We start from the raw sequence: 23461 nt of genomic DNA on the forward strand, positions 1-23461 counted from the left end.
GTGGGTGGGTGGGTGGGTGGGTTTTTTTCTGGAGTTGTTATGCTGTCTGGTTATCCAGATATCTTTGCTTTTCTAGGTCTGTTTTTCTGGAAAGCTGCTATGGCTATTCTTGTTCTACCGGTAATTCTTAAGGAAGGTTTAGAGAGAAATACTGGAGTATGTGTGCTGATGCAATGAGAGAAGCTGTATTTTGGGTGGGCCTTTTTTCCTCATCATGTTACTGCAGTGGATGCTTTTCGATGTGCATATGCTAAGCTGCAAAGCTTTCTAAATCTATCACTTTTCAAAATCATTACTCCATAATGCAAGGACAAGAAGCCATTTATGCAAAGTAATAATCTGAAGTAATAATCTGAAAGTAATAATTTAAATTGTATTAATGAAAAACTTGATGCAGCACATAATCACTGTGAACTGAAGAAGTCAATAAGGTGACTAAAAAGTATGAGAAATATAGTAATTATTACTGTTGTAGATACTTTGGCAGTGTGTAAAGTCTTTGATGAAGTCTGAAACTATTAAACCAGAAATTGCACAAAATACAATAGGATAGAGTCCCTTCCCTGAGGAAAAATGTTATGTTCTGATTGAATGATAATTCTGATCAATAATAGTGCTTTAACCTTTTTTTTTCCTTGTGTAAACCGATGCTGAGTATTCAGTGTAGATTGTTGGTTTATACCTAAGATCTGCAAAGCAGAAAGGTGCCCAAACTAGCCTTTGATTTACAGATGTTCCTGAGTAGCTCCAGTGAGGGCTATTTCCCTGGCAGCAGGTGGAAGCTGGTGGACAAGAGCTGGAGACCCCTTATCAGGTCCACCCAGATCTACCTCACAAGGACTTCTGGTACTTTGGGAAGTTGCTGCCTTTATGTATGTTTGAATGGATCCCAGGGGTCCTTTGCTCTCCAGAGCCTCACACCATCCCCTGCCTTAGATATGCAGCCTGTATGTTCAGGACATCTAAGCAACCCTGCTGTGGATGTCTCTGCATTTTCTTCCACTATCCCCAAAGTAAATTTTCCTTGAGCTTCCTTCTGTTGAAGAAGCATATCATTGGCCTTCAGATCTCCCTGCAATACTCACTTGTTTTTGCATGCTTGGAAATCACTCTTCCCCTGGAGCTGTGCGGGGGAAACTGTTGTTTTTAATGCCATTCATAGCCACTCACTCTTTGCTCATGTCCCCTTCTCATCTGTACTTTGAACCACATTCTGTTTAAAACATAGGGTGTAGACCTTCACCCTTTTCACCTCACAGAGGTGTGTGACTCCCATAGTCCCAGAAAACAGCATTTTAATTGATATACTGTCCTCACTGAGCCTATTCCTTAGTTTGCTCTGGATAGCTTCATCACCTGGCCATCAGCTAGCTCTCTTCATATGAATATTTACCACTTTGTAATAAGGGTTAGTGGGTATGGTGGTATTTCTTTGAAGGTTGGTCTGAATGATCTTGAAGATCTTTTCCAACCATAAAGATTCAATGAGTCTCCTGATTCTATAAAATATCATCATGCATACTGAAACTACTTTGTCAACATCTATCGTATTCTCTGTAAGTGAAAACAAAAAAGAGGAGGAACAGCTTGTAGGTTACTGATCAGTGATGGGAAGGTGCAGACGGTATATCTGGCATTCATATACTGCTGCTAAGAATGTCTCAGACTGTAAAAGGTTGGTGGAGGGGAATGGAGGATAGTGGGAGGTCTGTGGATGTGGGCTACTGAATGACACTGTGCTAACAGCCTTTATTGTTGGGCTGGGGAGTGAACCCAGCCAATCTGGGAAAGTTCGACTCTTGGCTCTGTAATATTTAGTGTTGGAATGAAGGATGGGGAAGGAACATCTAAGATGTGTGAACTCAACCCAGTTCAGCTGGATTTCCCCTCATAACTCACCACATTCAGCAGAGTGGGAGAACCACCACAGTATGGCTCTTTTTCACTACTGCTTTCTATATCACATAAAGTCAGGCAAAGCAGCTGGCTCAGGCACTGGGTTCAGGGTGCTTGGGCTCACACCCCAGCTCTGCAACTGGCCTGCTTGGCCATCATTAGCATCCTATCTGTGCTTGTGACATTTGGTAAAATCAATGTAATGGCATGTCCCTTGGGACGTACTTGCTTACATCCTAATGAGGAATGCTATTTTGGTATTATGAATAATGAATTAATTTAAGTAAAGCATCTTGAAGAGGTAAAGGTCTTCTCATGGATCAAACTAAATATTAGTTGAAGACTAGAGAAGATACATGCTTGATTGTATAGAATCTCTCATTCCAGGTTGCTTCTGGGAAGGATGCAGACTAAAAAAATATTTCTACGTCAGTTTATTCTTGCCAATCATGATAGCCACACAGAAGTCTGTGCTCAGGGCTTGAGAAATAATGGAGATGTCTGTATAGTGTGTTGCTTTATAATATTCTTAATTATCAAGGAAAAAAGTCTTTCTAACCATTCTTTAGATGACAGCCTAAATTGCATTTGCATGTTTCATGTGCATAACATTTGGGCAAATACAGGCTGCTAGTCCAAACTGTGGGAAGCAGTGCGGGCTCCTTAGGGCCAGATGCAGCAGCTCAGGCTTTTAGCATGGACCTGCCAATAGGGGACCTATCTACCCCTACAGAGGAAAGCAGGAATGAACCTGTGGAAAAACAAATTGCCATGGAAGGGTATGGAGGAAACAGGGCCTGGTGGAAGCAGAACGGATAGGTAGCTGTCTCAGCCTTTAGTATTGCCTTTAGCAGGGGAAGCTGGACCCACATTTTACTTTATGTAAAGTACCCCTCTGCCCTCAGCTTTGTGCCTTAGTTCTCCAATATCATCCCTGGCTGATTTCCCTTATACCAGCAGCTGCAATATTGTAACATTCTTGTTGGCTTAACTGAGCTCTCAGCCCCAGCCCAGGGACGCTGTAGATCAAGCTCCCCTTCTATGTTTCCCTGACATGGGTGTTGATGGTGGCGTGATGGTTTGTGACTGCACATTTCCACCTGCTGAGCAGCCATTTAGGAGCTATTGCACAAACTCTACAGTGCCATTTCAACACATAAATATCCACTTACCCCACATCTGTTAGCGCAACATCCTGCTCCTCCTGCTCCCAGCATCATGAATGCCGGCAAAATAACCTGTGAGAAAAGCACAAACTGAATTGGTGGGCAGCACTTTTGCTGGGATGGTTTTTAAATTCTGAGAGCTGGGGCATCATGTTCCTCAAATGCAAACCACCTTCCATCTCTTCTCTGTGAGTTACACCTGCTTAGATGTTGGTGTTGCTGAAGAGTTATTTTGAAATAAGTGTGGGATTACAGCTAGAGCTGTCTGGCAAATAGCTGGTATATTAATTGTGGTTGCTGAAGCTATACTGCTTCTTTTCAGCAGGGTATTGCTGGTTTTTTTTGGAATTTATGTGTGCAGTGTGAATATCTCTGTTAGACTGTGTAGGACAGGGTTATGAAACCTGCTTAGATATGCAGGCCCCCAAATATTTTTCAAAGGATTTATTCTCCGTTGCCTTTTATGCACACCCCAGAGGCAACCTATAGCACCTGCAGTGGTGGCTGGACCACAGCTGGAAGCCTGAAGAAGTAGAGTATTGAGGTTAAAAAGGTGTTCCTCTTCCTGGAAAGAAGTCATCTCTTAAACAATCACAAGTGGACCCCAAGGCAGCGTCAGCCCCAGTGTGCTACTGTCTGGCACTCAGAAGAAGAGTTAATACCTCTGCCCATCAAGCCAACACTTCCTTTCCTCCAGGGCTGTCTTATTTCTTTCGAAGTTTTCCATCTAAGCTGGAAAGACCTTTTTGCCATCTATTAGCCTGGCTCAGGATGAAGGGTTTGCTTGGCAGCTTTCTTTTTATGCAGTACCTGATTTTAAACACTGGCCTTTTGACATGGGAATGAGAATTTGCTAGATTTGGCTGCTGTCAGTAAAACAGGATCTGTGCATGAGCCATGGCTCAGTCAGGCACTTCTCAGTGTTGCACATAAGCTTTCCCTGAGGAGAGATGTTACAATGACACACAGAGCCTCTCTTTACACCCTGAATGTCTGAAATAAGGAAACAGAGAGGTGCCTGGGGTATTGCAGCCTCATCCGTAGAGCCAGGATATGGACCAGACTCCAGTCATGGGACATTCGTCCCCCTGTTTAACTCTTTAGGAGGCCCAGAAGTCAATCCTCAATTTTCCAGGCTTCCAGCACCTAGAAAACAGAGCTGATAACAATGCTTTCTTTACCTTTTCTTCACCTGTAGGCATTTCTCATGCTGTTTTCTGGAAAACCTGTACACCCAATAGCATTTCTTGTGGATCAATAATTACTCCTAATGCTGTGTTTTGAAGCTCAATGCAAATTTTTCCTCTCCTCTTACTTGCTGTTCTCATTTTTGATGTATGTGGTGCTGGCCACAGGCAAGTCAGTGTGGAAGCCTTAAAAGAGAGCTCATTTTCAATGAGCCAGTGATGCTCTTATGTCTAACATCTGCCTTTTCTTTCATTGAACGCCAATGACTCCTGGGCTTGCAGTGATATGAATTTTCCACAGGTCTCTCATGTAGTTCCACTCCTTCCTTTTACAGACTCATGCTTATGTTCAAGCTCAGCATGAGTAATAGGCCCAAGCAGTAGCTGGAAGAAGAAGCAGGCAAGCTGCTGGTAGAGAACAATTTATTGAATGATCTTATACCATGTCTCTGCTTTGGGATATATGAGTCTGAACCACATCCACTGCAGGTTTTCCGTAGACTTAAGTGGCAGCTGCATCATAGCCTGACTGTGAATGAGATTTGCTTTATTTCTAAGTTAATTCTTAAACGTTCATTTTTTTGGCATGCAGGTAGTTAGCTCTGAGCCAGTTTACCATTTGCCTAGGCTGCATAGCAGCTAGTATGCTGGTCATATGTACAGTACTCTCTCAGCTTTTTAACTGCACTTGGGTAGATAATTGGAAGAGCACAAAGGGAGCAGGTTTTCTGATGAACTGGAAAGATAACTATTCCCTAACATGTTCCCTTCCAGCCATGGATATTCATATAAAAGCAATCTTTCCTGAGCCCTGGAATGGAGAATTAGTTATAGAAGAGCACATTCAAACCAGATCAAACCCAAGAAGATGTAGGTGGGAGTGTGGGAACATGAGGCATTCAGGGTTTAAGGCATTTGCAGCTCCACATTTGTGGAGTGTTAGTTGGGTTTTGAACTAACACCTACTGAAACATTTCAGTTTTGCCCTTTAAGTTTTTGAGAATTACGTGTGCATAAAATCAGTTAGAGGAATAACGAGGCCGTGCAGACAATAGTGACCTCTATAGCTAATCTTAGGACCTCAGCTTTGCTTTGACTCATGGAGAATGAACACCCATGTAACCCTCCTCAGAGTGAGCAGTCAGTCTTAGTGCTTCTTTCTGTCTTGGAGTCCTGTTATGTATTTCAGGAATGCCTTCATTAGCCACTTTTTTGTCCTAAATACATTTTCTCAGTCACGTTACCCAGCTTCCCAGTTAAGCTGTTTATAAGTTTATGCAAAACACATTTCTATAACTTTTTCTGTTAATGGAGGTTTTCTTGGCCCTGAATTTAAAAGAAAACAGAACAAACCCCCTAAGAAACATTAGAAACATCTCTCTTACCAGTATCCCAGCTCCTAGAATGCCATGGAAATACCAGACCAGATCGGTTATCTCGCTGAGCTGCAGAACTCGTCCGTTGGGGAAGTACAGGAGAATGTTGGAGATGATGGCACATGTCGCCAGTGGGAACAGGGTAATCCCAATGCACTTTGAACACTTCCCCGTGCACATGGCAGTTCTCTGCTCAGGAAAGACACAGGGAGGTTTGGGTTACTGCAGCGCAGGTAACACAGGATTTCAGCAGTTTTTTTCTTAAACAAAGAATCTTTAAAGAAGAATCAGTTTTGAAGAAAGAAATGTTCCAGGTAAAACTTACACAGATAATCCTATTCTACAGACCCTGTTCCCTTCAGTGACTTTATTTAAAATTGAATTACTCAAAACTGGAATGTTTAATTGGATTTATTTAAAATTATAGGACTAAACCTGTGTTGCTATGAAATTAACAGAGAGTTTCATTTTAATTGTTAATGTACAATTGTCTGTCCATTGGGAACATAAGTAACAAACCCATGACCATACAGACACCCTGGCTGGCAGTCTTCATAATGGGGCTAAGGCCTTGAATGAAAGGGGAGATGGATGTACTGGGTTGTGTGGGACCACTGTCTTGGGAAACTGGTTTGAAATGTCTTGTACTGAAGGTCTAGAAGAGCAGGAAATGGCTACCAAGAATGCCATAGCAATGTACAACCCTGCCTTGGCACTTTGGAAAACGGAGAAGCCTTACAGGGACCCCTACCAGCTGCATTTCCACTATTTCAGTCAAAAATACACTGTCAGCAAGAATTGGTCAAATGTTCATTACTGTTTTCTGTGACATTCTTATTCTGCAGTTAAGAGTAGATAAGACTGTGAGTTGTGGGCTTGTTTGGCATCCATGCTAAAATACCTGAAAAACTATGAGCCTGTCTAATCCTGTGGCTATTTGCTAAGGACAGGTCAAAAAGCCATCCCACCTCATTTTCAGAGATCTGCCATAACATATAAAATAGCTGCTTAGTACTTCACAGCATTTGGGTTCTTATTTTAAAATAAAAGAATCAACATAAACGAAGCACTAGTTGAAAGAGATCTCTGCAGGTCTCCAGTCCAACCTTCTGCTGAAAGCAGGACTATCAACAGCGCTAGGTCACTGTGTCGGCCTTGGCTTTATGTAACTGAGCTTTGAAGTTTTCTCATGTCCAACCTGAATCTCCCAATCTGTAAATGGGGCTATTGCTCCTCATTACATCCTCTCCCACCACTCCACCACCTCTGCCACCCCCAAGTTTATTGTAGGCTGCTATTAGATCCCTCTTCACCAAAGTCTACAATCTCAGCTCATTATGTGCACATGTTGTGATCTATAGCCAAGGAGAAAAGACTGATCAGTACAAAAGTGGATCCACAGATATTTCTCCATGTCAGCTTGGAAATTTCAAACCACTAAGGCAGAGATTATTGAGCTTTCACATGGCCATGAACTTTATGACACAGACGGATCACAAGTTCTTCATGATGTTTTATCACAGCTTCACTCCAGCTCAAGGCTTTCAAATGCATAAAGGTATAAAATATGCATGAAAATACAAAATACCAATCTGTGGGTTTCTTTCCTCAGAGAGAACTGATGGTTTATGACAAAGAGGGCTTTGCTCTCCTGTGAGCAAGTTACCAAATGCAAGAGAAGGAAAAGGATCTGGTCACTGTACTGTTGCAGTACACACACCTGTAGCCAAGCGTGCGCAGATGCCTACGCTTGCTACGTGCAAATGGTTATTGTAATAACTGAGACAGTAAACATGAAATGTCCCTCAATTTGGTCATATGCAGTGGCTAATCCTTAAAGTTTTATAACACAGGTTGGTGTTGAGAAGGTATTAAGCAGGCTAGGAGCACAGAAATCAGTCAGGTTTGGGTTCCCAAGCAAAAAAAGGCCCAGATGAAAGATAATATGAAGACATTTAAGAAAGACAGAGGCAGACTAAAACAGACTTTGCGGACAAAACAAAGACAGCAAAGAGGTAAGGTAAGGCATGAGGACAGACGATGTCCTCAGACCTCTGTAACTGAAAAGAAAAACAGAAAGACTTTATCAGGTGCCATATATTGCTGTGAGGCAGCTGTGACTGCCAGAGACTTCTGAGTTTGCATTTTTATAGCAAAAAATTTGCATCATTCTCTGCCGCTGTGAGTTCAATAAGAGAACTGTGCTTCCCTGCCTTTTCTTCTGAGCACTTTGCAATCATGCTGTACTTTTTAATCTAGCTTTAAAACAAGTTAACTGGAATTAAACTATTCCAGAGGGGAAGATTTTTAACAGAGATACTTCTTTGTTTATGGTCATTACCTATTGTTTATATAGTGCTCAAAATTTGACAAGGTATTTTGCAAGCCTCTGGAAAAAGCCCCAGCTCAAAGAGGTAAAAATCTAAACAGAAAAACAATGTGCAAGTGAAAGATGAAGTGGGGAAGGAGTGAAGGCACATGGGAAAAATATTGGATATTTCACCTGTCTTTGAAATAACTAATGTGTAGGTTATTTTCTACATTGACTTTTGCCTGTCTGCTTTCCCATCTCATTCCAGCTTTAGCTTTTCCATATGTTTTCCCAGCCTCATGTACTTCCCCTCCCCAGAGAGAAGCAAACAAGCACAGGCATTGCCTGGCCTGTTACAAAAGCTAAGTCTTGTAGTTGAGTTATAAATCCTCTTCTGCACCTTTCATACAACATTGGAGGGCCCAATTGTCATCCAGTGCAAAGCAACATGACACTGCTTTGGCTGGAAGAATAGGGGGCAAGAGCCTGTTCTCTCTGACCTATCTCAGTACCATTTCAAACTGCAGGGAGAACTTATCTAAACAACAATCACCAGGTGTAGCGAGAGCCTCTGCCACCAAAATCAATGCCACTTTGCTACCTGTGCACAACAGAGGATCTGACTGTGTTATTACAGTTTAGGAAAACACTCTGGACTGCCAGAAGCACTTAAAAGACATTATTAATTCACCAAACAAAAGCACATTCTGCAGCTTCGTTAAGCAAGGTGGCTAGAGCAAGCTTCTAATTTTTCATGAGGGTTGTAGAAAGTTTTGCTTTTTAATGCTAAGGAAAGCACTGTAAATACTTTTGGTTACCTTCTAGACAGAGCTAAGATGGCCTCAAGGCTCCAGAGTTCCCCTCAGCTGGCTTCAGGCTTTCCAGCTCCTCTCTCCTGGAGTGTGGCGGTCCGAGGGAGGCTCAGAGATGTTTTTGGGTGACGGCCTCTATTAAACAAATAGCTGTTTCTCTTTGGAGAATGAGGAAATACCCCAAGTTATCCCTGGTTGGCCAGCACAAGGTTGGCGTGTCACCCGGGGTTATTGATTATTTTAAGGGCAGTGTTCCAGTGGTCAATGCCTTGGCCCCTGGGACATGTGGATTGGAACAGTGGAGACCTTTTTACAGCTGCAGCCATTTCAACCATGTGCAGTTTGGGAGAAGAGGAAAAGCAGGGGATAGCAGAGGGTGCTTGGCAGAAAATGTGATTGAAGCACAAGGTGGTGGCCCAGCAAAGTCTGGCCACTGGTGTGTTGTTGTCTTCTGCACAACAGGTTGTGGCTGTTAAAATTCAGTACTGGTTGTGCTCCAAAGGATGCTGCTGGGAGAGCTAGATGAGGAGAGTGGAGATGGGAAGGGAAGGAAAGAAAATTCACAGCAAGCCAGGAGAAAAAATAGGAAGGACAGAAAGGCTGGAAAGAAGGGAGAGATGTAACCAAAGGGGGAAGCAAGCAAACAAAAAAACCCCACTATTCCAAGGAGGAGAGAGTGGGAATATGGAAGGGAAACTGAATTTTGCTTTGGAGAAGAAAAAAGGTAAAAGAGACACTAGACATGGGACAAGAAATGTAAAACACAATAAAGTATTAAAAAATATTAAAAATAAACTGGGAGAAGACTCATACCTAGTAAAAAGGGAGTTTCTTTTGTAGAAAATGTGATAATAATAACCACTAAAATACATCCAAATGCTAAAACATATAAACATATATGTTACTCAGTAGGTCAGATTTGGCCCAATCATGCTGGGAATATGCTCAGATTCCTCTCTTCCACTGGAAACATCTGCTCTCTGACAAGGCCCTCCTGTTGCCTTGTTCTCAACATTCAGATGGAAGGATGACATGATCACAAAAACATCTGTGAAAGGGACATGTGAGTGAAAGCAAAGATGCAAAAAATTTCACTCTCTACTCTGCTCTCTCTCACCTTCATCCTCTAAATCCTCTATGAAAGATTGTTCTAAGGTGGAATTCATCTCCTGTGACTTTGGGTGTCCATGAAGTAGCCGTCACCCTAAGCTGCATTTATTCTTAGTGAGAGAAACAGACAATTCCAAGGAAAAGAATCACAAGATCTCCTGTAGGAGTAGGGCTACAGTAAATCATTAATGCTGAAAGAATCTCACCACTTTTTCAGATTTAGATGTCAGAATCCGTGGTCGAATGAATTACATCTATGAGGACTACCAGCATGGCAGGATGACTGCAAAACATGGGGACTTCAGTCCCTGGATTGCATACTTAATATAAATAATAATATAAAATAATATTAAATAAGGTTGTCTTCATCACTGACTCACAGCCAGTGAAAATCTCTATTGATCTCAGAGTGGTGTCAGGTAAAGAACCTTCATTACAATACAGAGGGCAACAAGGAGGAAAACAGAGCAAACTCACTGAATCCAATGCCCCAAACTTCAACAGACATCATCAGCAACAGCCTTTCACCATGATTTTTGGGGTGGTACTTTGACTCCAAGGTAAAGGAACAAAGTAAGTCTCAGACAATCTTCCAACAGGACAAAGGTGCAAGGCCTAATGCCATTTAAAGCAGTTAAAGAATTAAATTTAGAACAACTTGAAGACCATCAGCATTTAGCACTGAGAGCTGGGGCAGCTGGGGGGATCTGTCAGCTTATGTAGACGGTTAAGAAGCAGATAAGGAAATTTCATAATGATACTCAAGACGAGTCCTCCCCCTAAATTTCATATCCTGCTTGCTTGGAGTTTTTATACAGTCCTACTCTGTAATATCTCTAAGGCAGCACCTTTCCCATCCTTATATACCTTGTACCCTCAGTTAGCCTCAGCATCCTTGATTTTGATTCTGGTTTGCCTAGTTCATAGCCCTCCAGGGTAATGTGCAAACCTCACCTCTGCAGTTTCTCACCTATACTATGTCCCCAGCACTACACATTTTTTTTACTGACCTTTTAATTTTCTTCTCTGCACTTTCCAAAGCTTCTACCTACTATGTAGATTTTAAACTGTTTGGGGCAAGTTTGGTGTTTTCATCTATGTTTGTTCAACATTTTGCACTCAGGGGCTTAACCAAAGATGAGTACTTCTAGCCATTAGAGAAAAAATGAAATACTAGTAAGATATTTTAAACACAATTCTATTACTGCTTCAAGAATATATTTAGATTTTCTGATTATTGAGTAATATCTATATTCAGACTATGATGAGATCTGAACTGCTCATTGTGAGATACAGAAGGAATGTCAAAAAGAAGAACATAATAAAAATATGTATTAGCACCATACAGCCTGATTCCTACCTGTTTTTCTGAAGTGACAGACTTGTCCAAAAGCAATTGAAGAAAGCAAGCCCTAAAACACCTAGAAACACTGAACTTTGTCTGTGAAACGTTTAGTGGCTAAGCTGGGTGTATACGATTTTGTACATCTGTTTTTCCCCTTGCAGTATTGGCTTTTAAAGGCAATGAAAGCATTTTGTGTTCCACTGATCAATGCCTCCTGATTATATTGACTTACTGTACAGCAGCTCTGGTCCTCCTTTTATTTCTACCCTTTTAGCCATAAACTCTTTATTAATTTTCCAATTACAAGTAGTAGCATGGGTACTGAGAGAAGAACTGTAAATATGCGAAAAATCCTGTTCATTATGCTAGAAATGAAAACCATTCCAGCCCCACCATTTCCCTGGGTGGTACAATGTGAGAGCTAGAAACTGAAGAATTATAGCCCTGTGCAGGTTTTTGAAGGGCATATCTGACTGCCCACTTACTCTATTAATAGATCTGCCCCATTTGGAGTGTAGCTACTGCACACTAAGGAAAAAATGCCCTTTTTGCTGTTGATACACTGTGGAAAAAGGAACCAGGCAGCTCTGCTCTCATCTATTCTCATCTTACATGACTCCTCTGAAGTCAAAGCTTTACTCCAATACACAGTGACACTCCACTCAATTTATTACACTTTGACACCGTGACACAAATTATCTCTTGCTGCTGTTTCCTATGACACTTTGCTGTTAATGTTCCCTTCCTTCAACTGAGAGAAAGGGAGGTTGATTTTTCTGAGGAAGAATCAGGATTTAAACTACTCTTAAGAAGCTTTTTCCAAGAAGAGCTGGCTCTGTGAATGTTCATGAGTTTGGGCACTGCAGGTCACCTAGGCCAGAGCCCCAGCAGGTACCCAGATTAACATGTCTGCCTGTATCCAGCAGCATGCAGATGCTCTGTTAAGGTAGAAACAGCAAGATGGAAATGGTACTACCAATGTTATTCAGGTTTTCTTTTTTCTGGAGTATCCCAGCCCCACATGACCCAGGCAACAATGAGCTAATTGCATGGCGAGAACATCAAGGAAGTTGAGGAGCAGCTCAATGGAAAAAAGCTCAATTTGGATCAGATCAGAGATAGCTAGAAAAAAATAACATTTAATAATTGAGTGGTGCAAGTTATGGTGCTTATATTAAGAATATGTATGAATCTGAAGGGGTAGAATGGAAGTTAGTCTGGACAAAGTTTGAAATAGGCTCTCCTCACTCTTTGGGAACATATTGACTGCATGGTACCATCATGCACTGGAGGTGCTAAGACACAGCATTTGCTGGACATGCACTTCACAGCAACAACAGCTTAAATGTCATATGAATGGATCTTTCTTTCTCTTCTGTTTTACCTATTTTTCCTTTTTTTCCCCCTTTCTTTCTTTTCACTTGTCTCTCCTTTTATGCATAATCCCCTTTCCCACCTACTTAGACTCTTTCTGGTCCCTGAGATGACATCCTGCTAAGCATAGGTTTCCGCTTTCAGTGGTAGCACACACTTCATTGCCTCTGAGGACACTAGAGTCACTGTCAAGGGACCCTTTGGGAACAAACTCCATAGTTATCAGTGACTCTGTGAGCCCAAGGCACCCTAAGGTTGCACAGAGTACCCTCTACACCTTCTGGAGTGAGGGGGAATGGTCCTGAAACAACACCCACTGAGCTCTGCCTGTCCACTGAAGTATTACCCACTGCTTGCTTGTGTGTATTTTGTTCATCTGATTTATTGCAAAGCTCATTTTATTTAATTACCTGAGTGGTTTGTCCAGGGACAGCACTGTGCCAATCCCAATGTTTTCTAAAATAGCAATGAACCATGACCTGTGGCCAAGGGTTGTTTGTGCTCCCAACAGAGAACAACACTGTCACAATCCAATATTAAAATAATTAGAGGTTTGTGCTTTCATTTTGCCGGTTTCATGCAACACTTCTTTCTGGTTTTGGCTGAAGGGCATTTCTCATGCCTGTGTTTTGACACTGGGGTTTGTCCAAGTATGTGCTCAGAGTGCAGGTGAATTAGGAGCTAAAAGCAGTACCCACTGGAAAATGCTCCTTTTACCTGAGCAAATAGGAGAAATGTTATTGCTTCCGGTGATCCTTCTCCTCCCTTCCTCTCTTGCCTCTGGGTCGCTCAGGAACCCTTCAGAAATGAAAGCAAATATTGGGAATATAGTGAAGAAACACTGTATTTCTCACGTTTCTCAAAACACGCTCATTGCATTTTTTAGAGCTGTTTGACACTGTCAGGAGGTAAGGTTTTTGTAGTCCAGAGTGGTGGTTTTGGTCAGACTGAGACTTGTAGCTTGTCCAAATAACTTGAAAGAGATTAAAAATTTCTGTGCAAGGCTGAACCACCCGGGGCAGCGACTCCCATCAGAATGAAAGAGGAGGGAAACAGCCAGGAGGTCAGAAGTGATCATTAAGTGTTTTGTTATTGCAAGGGGGACTGTCCTCTCGTTCACCATCTCCATTTGGTTTTGTGCCAGAAGGAAAAAAAAAAGGAAAATCAATACTAGCTCTGTGTGTCTAACTATGATGTTTTGAACATCACACACGAGGTCAGGTTTGTAGCCGGAATTATTGCTTGCTAGTGAAAGTACTTACTGCTTACTTTGACTGTATCAGAGAAACAGATATATGTGGAAAAATTGTATAAGTCTTAGGAAATACAGCTAGTCTTCAGATCCTGAGGTTTGTCTGGTTTTTTCCCACCTGGTTGAAGACAGGACAATGCATCCCCTTGCTGAAGTTGTTAGTTTGGGCCCACTGTGGGACAGGATAGTATTGGAAATCTCTACATGTGTAGTAGAAGGGTCTGAGGCAATTAAGTTAATATTTCCCAAAGTGGGAAGTGCCTCTGGGCATGTCTTAGCACTGCATGAGTTTCTAAAAAGGATTCTCTGCTTGCACACACAACCACATCACAACTTCTTCCCAGAAATGAAGCAATCTCCATCTTCAAATTATTTATTCTTTCCTGCTCCTAGGTCCACTAGAAGGCAGATTCACTCTCACTTTTTGGAGGGTGAGGAGATGTTGAGGTAGACTGCAGGCATTTTTGTTTGTGTCTAAAATTGGGAAGACATAATTATAGGTCCTTTCTGAAAAGCTGTGAACTGTCTGTCTCCGTTCTTGAGATATAGCATCTCCATTCTTGGAAATATTCAAAAACCATCTGGGCACAGTTCTGGGCAGCCAGCTCCAGGTGCCCCTGTTGGAGCCAGCAGGAGGAAGACCTCAAAAAACTAGATTTAAAAACCGGACTTGAACAAACTGTCCAGTGTATGCTCTTGTCATTCCTCAGTGGTGTACTCCATTCTTTATAGTAGGTGTGGGCCTGAATTGAGCTAAGGGGCAAGGCGTCCATTAACTCTGCAGTGATGGAATGTCTCCAGTGGCTGGGGAGAAAGGCAAGAACCTGGGGAAGTGTTAAGACGAAAGATACTGGGTGGAGACAAGATCATAAAAGAGCTAGGCGAGAGATGAACCCACACATATTAATAAAACAAGAACCTGGAGGGCGTCCTTTTTAGGCACATCTCGCCCTGTGCAACGCTGGGGCTTTGTGCCTGTGTCTTGCCCATGTGGTACACAACAGAAACAATGACCCACAATGTCTGTGACCATTAGAGGGAGCTTGGTGAGAGCCCAAGGATGAAATGCAGCCCTGGAAAGAAGAAGGGTTGCGTGGAGAACAGCTGGTTCAGCATTTTAAACCTATTTGTAATATCCTTGAGATGCTTAATGAGATAAGGACACACCTCCCAGAAACACTGCAGCTTCTTCCTTGAAAGAATTGTTTTTTGAAAGAGGCTGGGATTCTTTTAAGAATAGTTCAGGAGTTTAATTACAGTGCATGTCTGGTGGTAGTTTCCATCAGGCATCCTCATCCCACTAATAGTTCACAAAAAAAATGCAGCTGATATTGTCGAAAGCATGTTCACTAGCTATTATTAAATCAGCTGGATGACTTATTTGGGGAAAAGCTAACAAGAAAACCATTTGGATTCATACAGCAGTCAGATTCACCCAGGACATTGCAGATCCACTCCTTCCACAGATGGGCGGAAACAGACCCTGAAGAAGGTGAGGGATGCAGATGCCTGATTGCCAGGCTTGCCTGGTACTCCCTGACCCAAGATCTAGCTCTGTGACACTTCACACCCTGAAAGAAAGGTGAGATGTCTCAGATGGGTACATCTCAACTCAGAGCATCCCAGTCCTGCTGTGCTACTGGTCTTAATCATGCTTCCCACTCCCTAATCTGAGCCAGCACCAGCCCTTTTGCAGTGATGTGTGAGAGTTTCCAGTATCTGGCTCAGATCCACTTGATTTTTCACATCTCTATCTGTCTGCCTCTCTAGTCAGGTGTTAGATAAAGGAACAAATGACTATGGAGCATCTCATCACTGCATGTAGACTCCTGGTGTGTACTCAGCCCCTGGTACCTTGGAGAGAATGAAAATGAATTGTGAGAGACTCATTAGGTGCCTGGGAGAGAAGAGGGATGAACTGCCACCAAGCCCACACTCATCTCCTTCCTGCTGAGCAGCTGATTGACAGCAACCTGTTACTACCAGGAATTTGTCTTACCTATCCAAATATTTTAAATTGGTTTTGGACTGAAATATTTTCAGTACTTGTGGCTGCAGAGAAAAACTTCAAAACTTGATTTGCTCAAAAATCAGAGGCCAAATAAGGAGAATTAGCATTTACTAGCTTTTGTAAAAAACTTTTCCTCTTTTGAGAGCCTGACTTGGGATTTTTAAATACCTCAGAACAGTGACATTGTCCTTTTTTTGGCTAACAGGACACTTTTAAACAGCAGCTGTTGCAAAAACCAACCCGTGTGCAGTAAGTCACTACATGCACTGCATTTGTCTGCTGTTTGTGCTCATTTCCCCTCTCCTTGTCTCGTTGATCTGGCTGGTAAGATTAGGAGCACTGCAGGGCAGGGAGGATCCCTGTCTGTGTATTTGCACTGTGTCCTGACACTTGTAAAGGAAGTAATCATCACTCTTGCTGCTTTCATGTCTGCTTGCACAATAGAAATAATTAATAATAATAGCAATGCTTTGCCTATCTTCGGCTCCTTTCATCTGAAGACCTGAAAGTGCTTGACAAGCATTAACTAAATTAGCTTCCAAATACCTGGAGAGGGAGTCAGATATAATCATCTCCACTTTTCGGATGAGCACACAGAAGGAGAAGCTAAGACTAACTGAGGGCTTACAGTTAGTCAGCTGAAACCGTGTTTCCTCCATTGGGGGAACTTGCTCAGCACTTCTGAGGCTCTGGATGTTTTCTGAGGTGACCAAAGGTGGGGTTTGATGTTCAGTTTTTTCCTTCCAAAACATACAGACTGTGGATGGACCTGTGTGATCTGCCCCAAGTCCTGCATGAGTTGGAGGAAGCATGTCAGGCACTATTGTTCATGGATTTTCCCATTCTAACTATCGACCTGGCCTGGGAAAGGAGGAAGCTCTGCTGACAGCATGTTGGCAAAGCCAAGGTGCCTCTGTCTAAGTTGGTCATGATTTCAGAAACGTAAGTGAACTCCAGCACAGAAACACTCCAGCTTGCACCCCGGGGTGGTGCAGCCATATTGGCATCATACTGCCTTTCACTTCATAATACTTTTGGAGAGGAATCTGCACCAAAGTCAGCAAATTTCATCAGTCTTGTATACAAAGTGTAGGCTTACCAGGCCACATCCCTGCCGTGGTGTTTACAAGCCCTTACTTGCAAAAAAAAGATGCTGAGACTCCTGATCCAACTCCGGAGTTTTAAATGGCAGTTGTCTTGTCTCCTGCATGTCTCTCTTAAACCAAGGGTGCTCTGCAGCTCCCAGGACTGTACTCAGCAGGGAAAAGGAGAGATTAAGCAAGAGCTAGGCAGACAGGAGAAGAAATTCTCAGTAGCAACTGTATAAGATTTGGTACTAACAAGGAATTATAAAACAAAGACAAATGATGTCTTGAAAGACACAACAAGCTCTTCAAATTGATAACTGGGCTGGTGGAAGAGAGAGATTTTTTTCCATAGGTTACGGAATTTATAATGCCCTAAAAATTATTTTCCTTTTTAATATCTGACCTGAAAGTTTCCATTCCAGGAATGGCTCTCTGGCTATAACACAGGCTCCTTCAAATAGGAAGTACCAGAGTCAGTGAAGAGTGCTCTTTATTGCAAAGCTTTGTAGACACAGATGAAAGACGCTAAAAGTGCTGGCAGCATATCCCATAAATCACATAATTTCACTGTGGGCAGTCATCCAGGTTTCCACAAGGTTGTGACATTTTCCACATTTTCTCCTTTTCAGGCAGAGAAACTGGACAGAAGTAGTTGTCTGGACAACAGGTAGCTCCTCCACCACACACAACACCCTCCCATTTAATCAGCAGACTTCAAGCAAAGTGTCATAAGCCTGCTACAAGTGTGCAGGTTAATAGCACTCTTGGAGGTGTCTTGCCTGGCAGAGTTGAGTTTGCAGCAGTTTGGAAGCCACTTGTACAGGTGCAATCACATAAATTCTTCCATTTCTGCTCACAGCGCTCGATACCTTCTTTTCTGCTACCTGCTTTAAGAAGCCCTGGCTGCGTTTCCAGTGCTGGGGTTTATTAACACAGCTCCCCTATTTGCCCACAGAGAAAATGAGGCAATGATCTCACTGGAGAGAAACAAAAGGGCCACATTTCCTCTAGTAAGTAGGTCAGTGCTGTGAGACGTGATGGAAGAGGATCCCCTAGTGCCCATGGGGCATCTGGAGGAGGCTAGGCAGGCGGAGGAGCTACTTGAGGGAGATGTGAAGTGGACCTTGGCACTGGCCCTTCTTCTGGCAGGCAGCAAAGGTGGGTGTGAAAGGGTTTCAACATGCAACCAGTCACAGCATCACTTCCACAAACAGTGAAAGTCCAGTGAGACCCTGGTCTCCACCACTCTCATGCTCAGGTGAAAGGTTATGGGGCAGAGGGGCTGTTGCCTTGCTCCCAGCTCTGGACAGGGAGTCAAGAGATCAGGCTGCCTTACTGCCTGAGTGTCATATGTGTATAACAGGGTTAATAAACCTGCTCTGTCCTACAGTGCTGACGTAATATTAAGCTCTTTCATGTTTGCTAAGTGCTACAATGGGCAGCACCATAGAAACCCATAAAAGTGTACCTTGAAGTTCTGTTGAGGTATTAGCCTTGTTTTAACAGTGCAGATATTACATGAGTTACCACACGCAAGAAGCTTCTCTTAATTAGGATCAAAACGTTCTTTTTTTTAGCTTTGTTTTAGTGGCTTTTGAGGATAAGCACATTTCACTTGTCCAGCCTATTTGGCAATTTATTGTAACCTCTTCAAACTTGCAGCTTCTTTCAGTACACTGGTAAATGCCTTCCTTCTCATCACTGCATTCCCTTACATTTCTCAAATTTAAATATCTTCAGTTTTTTTCCCAATGTATAATTGGTTTCTCTAAAGTCTAAATTCAGCTATGATATTGTCCTTTGTTGTCATTGTGGTGGATACTGGATGTAGTTCAAAACTTTGAGAAGAATCTGTGTGCTGCTTCTGATATAACAGAAGCCCTTTTCCCCATTTCATACCTTGACTCAAGATTTGTCCACAACTGGTAATGTGCCAAAGTAGGTGTTCTGCAAGGAAAACATCTGCACAGAGATACACAGAGAAAATTATTCTGCCCTGATGATCTCCAGACAACCATTGTAGTAAATGTCTGGTTGTGTCCCTGAGCTGGGTACATGGACTGAGCCCAAGTGGCTGGAAGGCAATGCCATGGAGCCATGTGGGCTCTGACATGGGAATCTGGAGGGATGGGTTCAGTCTCTGTCCTGTCACAAAGACTTCTGGGCAGATATGAGTCAGGTTCACTGTGTCACGTGGAATATGGGTTACAGCTGTCCTTTTCCTCACTGATCAGAGATCCTTGTTATTCTCGGAGTTCCAGCAGCTTTTTTGTCTTTCTGCCTTCAGCAGTTTCAGTGCTTAAACTTGGAGTGTTCCTGGGAAGTGCTGTATATGCCAAGGAAGCCTTTCTCACAAAGTCCTATCCAGAATTGTAAATAGAAGTTGTTCGTGTCTTGGAGGGCAGGTGGTTTTTGAGATTTCCAACCTACCAGTGTGAACTCAAAAGATTTAAGTCACTCAGATACACCTTGTGTGACTACCCAAGGTAACACGGGATTTACATTCTCTCACTACTGCTGCAACTCAGAAAATTATTAGAAAGTGCAATAGAAAGTGTTTTTCATCAGCTTACTATGAGACTTTTGTATTTAGTATGTGTTCATGACTGGACAGCATAGGAAAACTGATGAAGGGAGAGGATGTCTTGATTAAAAGAGTGATGTGAAACTTATGGGGGTACAGCTGAGTTCCCAGATGTACCACAGGCACTCTTTGTCACCTTGGGATGGTCACTACAGGCACAGCTGCAGGATTGGTGGCAATACCAGCTGAGGGCAATTTTATCCTGGAAATAGACAAATTCCCAAACCTGGATTGCAATGGAGACACAAACCAACACAGCAGAGGGACCAGGAAGGGACACGTGTGACTGGGAATTCTAATGCTATCAAGAAGAAGCAGAGGGAACAGAGTAAACAATCTGCATGAACATCGACTCATACTCTATTCAATGGAGAATGCAAGCTGGGCTTCAGTAGTAGGCAGCCTTTTGTGAGCTGCCTGATTTCAAGGAACTGATCAAGATCAGCTCATCTAGAATCTCTCTTGATTTTTTGGCAATCACAAGGTTACCTTAAGTATTGTAGTTAAATCACTAACATTAGTTGGCACAAGTCTGGTCTTTAGTGCATTAACTTAAGATAATTGTTTCAATCATTCCTATTGTACTTGAAAAGAGAGGTCTATTGGTGATGTTTCAGGGCTCATTCACAAACTGGTACTCAAAATGTTCACCCTTCAGACCTATGAGCGTTGCTTCTCATTACAAAGTTTTGAAACCCAGCCATACTCTAATTTTAGCCTTCAGAGGAACAGAAAGAGGAACCAGTACCCAACCCCTTTGCTGAAAGAATCCTGAACAAAGTGACAAACTTAATCCCATTACCTCACCGCTGGAGGGGAGCTTCCCAGAAATTTTCCTAATGCAAGGGCAGAACAGCTATTCTTTCATCTTTTTCTGAGTCATACCCACAGCACCTCTCCGGAATGTAAATGTGCCTGGGTTTAATGATGTGACAAGGTAATTAAGTGTTAATGTGTGGACACAAAGGGTATACAAGTTGCCAGATCTAGTAAGTGCCAAAGCCAAGCTAAGGCGTTTACCAGATTTACAACATATTACTGATATAGGGTGGTAATGTCCACACATTATTTCAGTTACATAAATAAATTTTATAGTAATAGACAAATAAATTAACTTCATATTTGAATTTTAATAGTTATTCTAAGAAGAAAGCTACCAGGACCCAATCCTGTGTGCATGAGAAGCAATAGAAAAACTAGGACATAGAACTATTATTATTTAAATTACTATAATGCAGTCAAGTGCCAGCTCAGAATTGAACACTCCCCCTTCCTAGTCCCCTGTAGCTTGATGCTCTTGAGTTTTATGAGTTCACATACACAGAAATTCAGTTAAACATATAACAAAATTCTTTAGTTACACAAAAGCAGACAGGAGGTCACAACAAAATGGTCTGGATGAAATTGCCCTGTACCTTAGTCCTTAAATATCTCTAATGCCATGCGAATGGCTGATTTAACCGATTGAACTCCACACAATGTTGTTCAAAGTGCACTTTACCCTATAAATAAACATATTTTCTATTCAAATGCAAAATGCTTACTACTTTATGACAATGAATATTTGCATAACACAGGCACCCTGTTCTGAGTTCTGTAAACTCAGGTGCTAGAGTGACAGGTCATGAAGTCTGTAGCTTCCCTGAGCTCAGGATAGCTACTCTGGGCAGTGGAAGTATTCTCTGCCGGAGGGTCCCAGGCCCTGTGCAAAGACAACAATGGGGTCCTGTTAACCTTCAAGCATCACCTTGACTTTTTCACAGCTTCCTAGCCCACCAGCTGCCCTGTGTGTCCCAACCAGAGCCATGTTTGATGTCTATGCCACCAGCTGGAAAAGCTCTACCTGTCCTGAAGTCATTGTCTTTTCTTTTGCTTTCTAATTATGCCTTTTAGAATCACAGTACTTTTAGTTGTTATCCTTCGAGTAACACAACAAAGTGACACAACAAAGCATTAGAGATGAAAGACAGTTTCTAAGTATCAGTGTTTTGGAAGAGAAGATACAGACTGACATGAGAAGCCAAGAAGCTGGGTAGCATGTGGTTTGCAGCCAAAGAGTAAAGGAACAAGCAAGGTATCCAAGACTATCAGGAAGACTGCAGGTGCAGAGGATCAGGAACTCTGTTTGTACAACATCTATATTGTCCTATCACCTCTCCTCCTTCTCATTGTTCATCAATTAACTGACATGGGAAAATGAACATCAGCATGTATCAAGGAGAGAAGCTTTCAGCTGAGGGACTCCTGTTTTACAGCTGTGTCAAGCTGAGCATTTGCAATTGCCTGACTGTATCCTTACCCATGCATACTGGGCTTTCAGTCCTCATAGCTCAAGAGATGCCTGAAACAACCAAAAGCTTCTTTAGCAAAATACTCTGTGTGTCTGTGTGCCTTGTCTCTTAATGTAGATGAGATCTATCATGGCTGAAGACTGGGGTGCTGTGAACCTCACCTGTTTTTTGAGTTATTCTCTGTGTGACTTCAGAGACACCTGCACACCAGTAATGGAGAGAGGTGTTCAGCACAACTGACTGCACGTGTAGGCATGGCTGTTGCATGCCAGGAGGTGAACCTCACACGACTGCCACATAAAACCTCATTCACATCACTGAGCTATGTCTTAGCTGACAGCATTAAACCTATGACTACCAAATCCATTTGTGAAGCCTCTTGAACCACTAGCCATGAGTTACCATTTAAGAGGATGAGGTCAGATAGTTCTGGAGCTGAAAGGGGAATTTCACAATTGTTAAAGCTTGCAATGAGTCTCGAGAACTGTATTCCAAACCTGCAAGTTTTTTATGCCTTTATTTAGTTAAAAATTAGAAAGAGAGCGGTATGATTTTGCAAAATGTCTTGCCACCTAGGTGATATTTTTTGGGATGTTTCCTAAGTGGTTTAGAATATCCTGTCCCATCAAGTATAGGTTTACACTGGGCTTTGCCAAGACAGTAACACAGATATCCTCTTAGAGGAAGTCAAACTATAAAGGGAGGGACTGATTTTCTAGACAACTACATGTGCATGTTAATTACCAAGGTTAATAAAGGGGTGATCTTTGTGTGCCTCAATTCTTAGGTGTCCAAATGAAAAGACTTTATAAGAGCTCTAATTTCCAGAAATGTTTGTAAAAAGAGGCCTCATTTTGGCCTAAATGGAATATATTCAGATCACTTCCAATCTTAATAAATGGATCAGAAAATCCTAGAAATTGGAGAAGTACTGGCCAATGCTTTTTCTCTCTCTGATAATGATGGATTACAGCTTAGTGTTATGCCATTGAAAAAAACCCCAAACAATGAAGGTGGCAAGATGCTAGCTTTAGAAATATCAGACATGATAAAGAAGTTAAAATGAAAATTTTTTAAAAAGGGTTTTTACAGGGGTGTCAAAACCACGATCTACCTCAGTATGCCACATCATCTAGTCTAGAAAAGAGGACAAAAGAGCATCCAAACTTCTAAAAACCAGTGACTGGCTCTAGCTTGGGCAGGTAAGTGAGCAATTTATGCACTCACCAAAGCATTGGCAAAGGTCCTGCCATGACAGCAAGCTCCTGCCTAGCCCTGCTCTGCATAGCCGAGCTCTCTACCTATCCGAGTCCTAACCTGCTGAAAAGGAGGAGCTTTGCTCTGTCCCTTCCTTACTTATAACTTGTTGAGAGCTGGGAGGGAGGGAGGGGTGAGCTCCCTGTGGTGCATCCTGCTGCTGCCTGCCCGCTGCCAACCTCGCAGTCACCACCACAAATGTCTCCTGAGCAGAGTGGTGGCTGCCTCTGCACCCTGGGGTTCCTCTGGCTGCTTGTGGTGGTAGAAGCAAAGACCAGAACATACTACTTGGGAATTGTGGAAGAGAACTGGGACTATGCACCATCTGGGAAAAATCTGATCACTGGACAAAGCCTCTTAGAGGACAAGTAAGTGACTGGAGGCTTTGATAAGCTGAAGGT

The 23461-nt window shown here is 42.4% G+C and overlaps 2 protein-coding genes across 2 annotated transcripts in view; one reads left to right on the plus strand and one right to left on the minus strand.

The window, feature by feature from the left end:
- LOC108508751 (transmembrane 4 L6 family member 1-like) overlaps positions 1–8905 on the minus strand; it is a 16950-nt gene extending 8045 nt beyond the window's left edge. The window contains exons 1-3 of the mRNA XM_017837815.1: positions 8755–8905; positions 5635–5814; positions 3069–3134 (exon numbers count right to left, since the gene is read on the minus strand). Coding sequence (XP_017693304.1) covers positions 3069–3134; positions 5635–5805 — 237 coding nt within the window. The 5' untranslated portion in view covers positions 5806–5814; positions 8755–8905. The remainder of the gene's footprint in view (positions 1–3068; positions 3135–5634; positions 5815–8754) is intronic.
- Positions 8906–23258: 14353 nt separating this feature from the next.
- The window catches only part of HEPHL1 (hephaestin like 1), a 32928-nt gene continuing 32725 nt past the window's right edge, over positions 23259–23461 (plus strand). The window contains exon 1 of the mRNA XM_017837780.1: positions 23259–23428. Coding sequence (XP_017693269.1) covers positions 23259–23428 — 170 coding nt within the window. The remainder of the gene's footprint in view (positions 23429–23461) is intronic.

Source organism: Lepidothrix coronata, unplaced genomic scaffold (genome assembly GCF_001604755.1).
Source record: "Lepidothrix coronata isolate B3197 unplaced genomic scaffold, Lepidothrix_coronata-1.0 Scaffold310, whole genome shotgun sequence".
Lineage (NCBI taxonomy): Eukaryota > Metazoa > Chordata > Aves > Passeriformes > Pipridae > Lepidothrix > Lepidothrix coronata.